The following is a 5,643-nucleotide window of genomic DNA, read 5'->3' as shown; positions in this document are numbered from 1 at the left end:
TCCGCAGTCAGTTATCAAGATGAAGGGGCGATACACCGTCAATCCGTTCCCAGAACTCTCTCTAACCGAGGCCGACCGAGTCTCGCTCGAAGACCTGGCCAATGCCTACATCATGTCCAACTTGGAGCTGTGCATGAAATTTATGAGTACCGGTAGAAGGGTGGATCCTGCGCGCTGGAAGCCTCTGAAGGAGAGGAAAGGACTCAAGATCTACTCCGAGAGAAAGGAAAGCGTGGGTACAGCCAAAGCCGACGAAGCAACCGGCGCGGGACTACCTACGATTCTCTGCGTTGGCACCAAGGAGGGGAAGCTGGACGACCTCATGTTCGGCATCATCAGTGAAGACCTGGAAACCATGCGCATGAAGGCTTCGTACGCCGACAGTTTCAGTGCCGCAGCCGTGCTCGATGGTGTGGTCATGCCGTCCCTAGAAGACCCGTTCCGGTCGCTGGTCGTCAAGTGGATGGAGCTCGATATCCCCTTCAACTCCACCGGACTCATCAAGAACCGCGACTACATTTACCTCGAGGGTATCGGTATCGTCCGAAATGCAGCTGGTGAGCGTTTTGGCTACAGTCTCCTCCACTCGGTGAACTTCCCTCAAACGCACGCACTGCCGAGCCGCGTGCGTGGCAACATCTCCTTCATCGCCTACTGGCGCGAGATCGGCAACAACACAATGGAAATGTACGCGACGGGTATCATCGATCCCGTGGACGAGGGTAGTCTGATCCGCAAACTGGTTCTACCAGTCGTGGCCACCTTGTTCCTCGGAAGTCTCGAGTACGTGTACTGCGGCCAAATGCGCAAGTTGACGTACATGCTGGAGCGACGCTACGAGGAATCCAAGACGCGCGGCGCTCCCAACAAGAAAAGCTCTTGTGTCACGTGTTCCACTCCGATCACTGGCCGAAGACTGGGCGACTTTGGCAAGTCCAACAGCACGTGTAAGCTCTGCTTCGGCTTCGTGTGCCACGCGTGTAAGATCGTCCGCAAGTTGAGCTTTGTGGACCCGGACTTGCTGATGACGCAGCGGAAGGTGACGTTCTGCACCAAGTGCATGTGCGAGGCGACGAGCATGAATGCCATTGACATCGCGCGTGCCAGATTGCTGGGCGTGAAGAATGGAGTCAACTCTAGTGCAGCCACCGGCTACTCTTCTATCAGCAACCTGTCCGATGTATCTTACTGCAGCCAGTAGTGTTTCAAACAGTAAGTGAGTTGATGCCTCACTTCAAGTCTACGTTTTATTATTTTTTTTCAGTTGAGTCAACTTGTGTTCAACTATACACAGAAATTAGACTTGCTGGGTCTTGGTCACCGAGGTGATCCACTCAATAGCAACCGACACACGCGAGTACACGGCGGGGATACCCTGGTCACCACAGCCAGAGCCCCAGCCCACCAAACCGATACTCTGATTATCGAGGCGTGCTGCATTTTAGCCATCTACGGAGAACACTCGCCGCTTGTGATCGACTCGATCCATGCGCGTACACGAGACACAATTCCGAACGCAGTCGGGTCCCATCCCTTCCGCAAGTGTCACCCCAGCTCACAAGACCAAGCAGCACGTCGTCCTCACCCTCAGTCTCCTTGACCAACGGACCACCCGAGTCACCATAGCAAGGACTCGTATCTAGCCCGCCAGCACAGGTCACGGTTTCATCACTCATTCTTCGTTGCTTTTCAATTGTAGCTTCACATGCTGGAGCTCATACGACGTGGTCCCGTTTTCATCAGTTCGACCCCATCCACTCGCTGTGACCCGTTCGCCAGTTTTCAGGTCAGAACCATCGGCCGCTGCGAGTTTCACGGGCTTAAACTTGCTTGGCCGCTCAAGTTTCAACAGAACGAAATCGTTCGACATCTGATCTCCGTCAGTCGTGTAGTTTGGGTGGTTTGTGATCGACACAACTCGAATCTGCTCACCATCTTGCGTTCCGTTGAGGTAGTGCGAGCCAATCGATACCCAACGGATATCACCAGGCACACAGTGCGATGCACCCAACACATACGTCGGGGTGATAAGTGAACCCGCGCAAAAGTTATCGCCCTCGACTGTGGATCGAAGACCAGTCGTGTAGGTCTTGGTGCCGGGTTCGGTGGTCTCTCCGCCGACAATAAGTTTACGCTCTGACTGCACGAATTGATCGGGGTCACTATGTCCATCGATAGGGTTTAAGATGGAAGCGAGGGTGACAGTTGAGAGGACAATAGAGGTGGAGATCTTCATTGCGCTGGACGTTCGGGGTAGTTGGTTGCTTGCTAGGAAGTAAGAGTTGAAATGACAGTGTCGTTTCACAGTAGGTAAATCACGCGAGCTGTGATTCCAATGCGACATTGGAATGCCTTTGCAGTTCAGCAATCTCCATTCGTGTGTTTTCAAAGCACGAAATCAAGGCTTACGTGAATTAAAAATCACATAAACCAATGGTCACGTGCTTCCGTGTGCGGTATACTTTACCAGGATGGGAAACCTTTCAAGATCGATATAATCGAAGGATTTCCTACACGTATTTTGTTTTTCAAAGCAGACATGTATCAATCTCAGTTGTGGGTAACATAGCAACGTGTGAGTTGTCGTTCAGCGTTGTTCACAGACTTCCAAACCGAATATTAATGTACTAACATCGGTTCTATCGCGATATGTCTCCAAGAGACAAATTTATTAATGAGCAAAAGAAAGCAGGACTCCCAACTAGTCCTGGTACATGTAAAGCACTGTTAATAGGGGGCTCCTAGTGCGCCGGAGGCTAGTGCCGCGGCACCATGCCAACTACATAAACTGCCCCATACTCAAAGGCACTTCATAATCATCTTTCACGCCGACCGCACAATCACCTCCTCATGTAGGTCGAGTTGTCTGACTGTGAGCTTGAGCTTGACCATTGTGACAGGTTCAAAAATTCTCTGGATTTTGTATCCAGAGTCCTAGCCGGGATTGTAACGGCGTGTAATCCTTTGATTATTAATACCCAGCCTCAACACGATATAGATACATCCCCGTGTTCTATTTATTGGCTTGCAATAAAAAGTAACCTTTTGGATATTTATATTATCCGTGAAGGTTGACCCATCCAGAGAAGATTATAATTAGGGGATTAATTCGTTATTCTTCGATTGTTGTCTTGAAATTTGTAACCAAAAACGTCCATAACGCTTTCACGTCTGTCCTACCCCTTCTTTTTTGTACCACGACCGTACCACCACCGTTTATTAGAGTGGACCACATGTATACATATATATATCTAGAAACAGTTAAAACAACACGCAAGCCTCGAAAGGAAAAGAAGATAAACCAACGCAAAAAGCATGAAGTAATACATTAAATAGAGTCGGCACACATTAATGTGTGTTGTACATCACTGTATGTGGCTTACATTTTCTAGACTTAGTGTTTTTCAAGAAGATCCAAGAGCACCCACCAATGGACGGAAGATCGCTGGCACGTGAGTTGCTGCGTGCACGAGTTAGCGAGCTCATGGACATGAAGAACAAGCTGGAGCAGATTGGCACGAACCTAGAGAGTATACTTAAACTGCAGATGGAGCTACTGTCTCGGATCGAAGAAGAAGAGGAGAGCAGTTACGCCTTGGCTTCTGACGTGGACAGCGCAAACATGTTTCCAGACCTATCTTTTGGAGTGTTGTTGGAGCTGGCAGTGCACAAACTGAATGGGAATACATGTATTTGAGTGTTATCTGAGTCAACTACTTTAATTCATCAAGTAGCTTGTCGCCAATAGCCTTCGCTTTCTCAGTAGTGGCACGAGATCTGCGGCGCTCTCGTGAATTGCACATAATCATCCACAGCATTCGCAGTCGCATGACCTGCACGTCATCTTTTGAGACTTTGGTGTGCTGCCATAGTAGATTCTCGGTTACGTAGCTATAGGCTTGACCCACCACAAAGGCCCCGCAGCTCGCGTAGTCTGGTTGCTGGGGCTTCTCAACCCACTTAATAGGATCCACTTCCAGCTTCGTGTTGGGTGCTGAAGCTTGGCACCATCGCTCCACAAAACCTCTGAGCCCTTCTTTCACAAGCTTATTCTCATTGTCGGTAATGCCGTTCCATTCTGCCTCCATGTCTTCGTGATATTCGTCATCAATAAGCGGCTCATAAAGATAAACATGCACCTTTAACCTGTCTGCGGCTGCGTTGTAGCGAAGTCGGGCTATAATGACTCCCCAGTGATTTTGCTTCAGGTTAAAGGGGTGGAGAATGAACCTCGTAGCAATAATTGGGCTGGTTGGCAACCTTGGCCATCCGACGGCCGATGTCAAAGATGACAGCACGTAGCACTGCTCAACCACTTCTGATAGGGATTCCATACAGAAATCAACGGGGCTGTCGTTCAACCAACCTCTGCACAATCCACCCACAATGTTGTCGAAAGCGATGATGCCCTTGCCTGACTTTGGCGCGAATTCAGAACTCAGTCGGCTAATTGTAAATTTTGAAATGACCTCATTTGCCATGGCCCAATGTCGGTTGCAAACCGCATCAGAAGATAGGCCAGTCATTCCAGTCTCCGCTCCAAAAAGATCCACATTAGAGACAACCTTGCGCCAATCTCGTTCCAGCCATTTCCTGTCGTCAAACCATGACCGTATGTTGCTCTTGACGGCGTAGAAAGCTGTCAGCGCGCCAACGTATTTCCTAGAAGCACATATAGTTAAAGCAACCTTCTTATGGCAACCTTCCAAGAGCAACCATACAAATAAAGCAGCTTTACCCGCTAAACTTCCACAGTTTAGGGTCAATGGACGCGACGATGTCCAACCCGATTCCTTGCTTCTTGATCTTGTCCGCAAGAGGGCCTGGTCCACGTTGTTCATTCTTTGCGTCCTTGATGGCAGCCTCCATAGATCGCGTGAGATCAGCAGGAATTACAAACGGGTGCATGTAGGTACCGGTTCGCATCGCCTCCCAGCTGCACTGAATGGTCCGTGAACTGAGGTAAGCGTCCTCCAACTGGATAGGGTATTTGTCCATCATGTCTGCCACCACCTTCAAATTCGAGGTGTTTCGCGCCCAGATGACGAACTCGTCAAGCTGCACGGTAAGATTACTTGGATATTTGTGCACTGCAAGACGCGTAGCAATCTTCGTCTGTCGTAGCTGCTTGGTTGTTGTCCGTGGTCGTCCTTGACCCTTCGGCTTCGGAACGCTAATAATATCCACTTGACGGGCGGGAGGTGCCACAGACGCATGAGATGCATTTACGTCAATAGACATATCTTCCCCATCTCCTTCATCCTGGAGATTTTCATCAGAGCTGTCTTTCGGAGTTTCCTTTGTGATCTCAGATGGCTGAGTTGGAGGAACCGTCTCGCCATCACTACTGTCATCCGTGATGTCTGCAGAGTCTGCACTGGTTTCCAGCGTTTCCATAAGACACGCCGTTCCCATTGCTTCTACAGGATCTAAAAGCGAGAAATTGCCAGCTTTCGTGTCCTCGTCCTCGCCTCCTTCGTCGTTGCTACTCACAAAGGTACCCTTTTCGCCAACACGCAGCCCAATATCCACAGTCTCCTTCCACGCACTCAGCTCCTGGTAGTAATCAGCACTGGACAACTCGGATAAATGCTGTAGCAAAGGCTCTAACATGGCCTTAGCGTAAGAATACTTCTCGGCAGA

At 49.7% G+C, this 5,643-nt stretch overlaps 4 protein-coding genes across 4 annotated transcripts in view; 2 read left to right on the top strand and 2 right to left on the bottom strand.

Annotated features, from left to right (window-relative positions):
• The window catches only part of PPTG_22725 (hypothetical protein), a gene marked incomplete at its 5' end in the record, with an annotated part of 4,240 nt that extends 2,943 nt beyond the window's left edge, over positions 1-1,297 (top strand). The window contains one exon of the mRNA XM_008905861.1: positions 8-1,297. Within this exon, the coding sequence (XP_008904109.1) occupies positions 8-1,201 (1,194 nt within the window). The 3' untranslated portion in view covers positions 1,202-1,297. The remainder of the gene's footprint in view (positions 1-7) is intronic.
• Positions 1,298-1,449: 152 nt separating this feature from the next.
• Positions 1,450-2,236, bottom strand: PPTG_10492 (hypothetical protein; the record flags this gene model as incomplete). The annotated part of the gene is made up of 2 exons (XM_008905860.1): positions 1,450-1,533; positions 1,706-2,236. The coding sequence occupies 2 exons, from the start codon at positions 2,234-2,236 to the stop codon at positions 1,450-1,452; spliced, it is 615 nt and encodes a 204-aa protein (XP_008904108.1).
• A 413-nt stretch (positions 2,237-2,649) lies between these two features.
• Positions 2,650-3,697, top strand: PPTG_22724 (hypothetical protein; the record flags this gene model as incomplete). The annotated part of the gene is made up of 2 exons (XM_008905859.1): positions 2,650-2,710; positions 3,393-3,697. 2 exons carry the CDS (start codon positions 2,650-2,652, stop codon positions 3,695-3,697), a joined length of 366 nt encoding a protein of 121 aa, XP_008904107.1.
• Positions 3,698-3,713: 16 nt separating this feature from the next.
• Positions 3,714-5,613, bottom strand: PPTG_10491 (hypothetical protein; the record flags this gene model as incomplete). The annotated part of the gene is made up of 2 exons (XM_008905858.1): positions 3,714-4,662; positions 4,739-5,613. 2 exons carry the CDS (start codon positions 5,611-5,613, stop codon positions 3,714-3,716), a joined length of 1,824 nt encoding a protein of 607 aa, XP_008904106.1.
• Between the last annotated feature and the right edge of the window lie 30 nt (positions 5,614-5,643).

The sequence above is a fragment of the Phytophthora parasitica genome (assembly GCF_000247585.1).
Source record: "Phytophthora parasitica INRA-310 unplaced genomic scaffold supercont2.22, whole genome shotgun sequence".
NCBI classification, from domain to species: domain Eukaryota; phylum Oomycota; class Peronosporomycetes; order Peronosporales; family Peronosporaceae; genus Phytophthora; species Phytophthora nicotianae.
The sequence above is the reverse complement of the archived record's forward strand: the minus strand, read 5'-3'. Positions and strand labels throughout refer to the sequence as shown.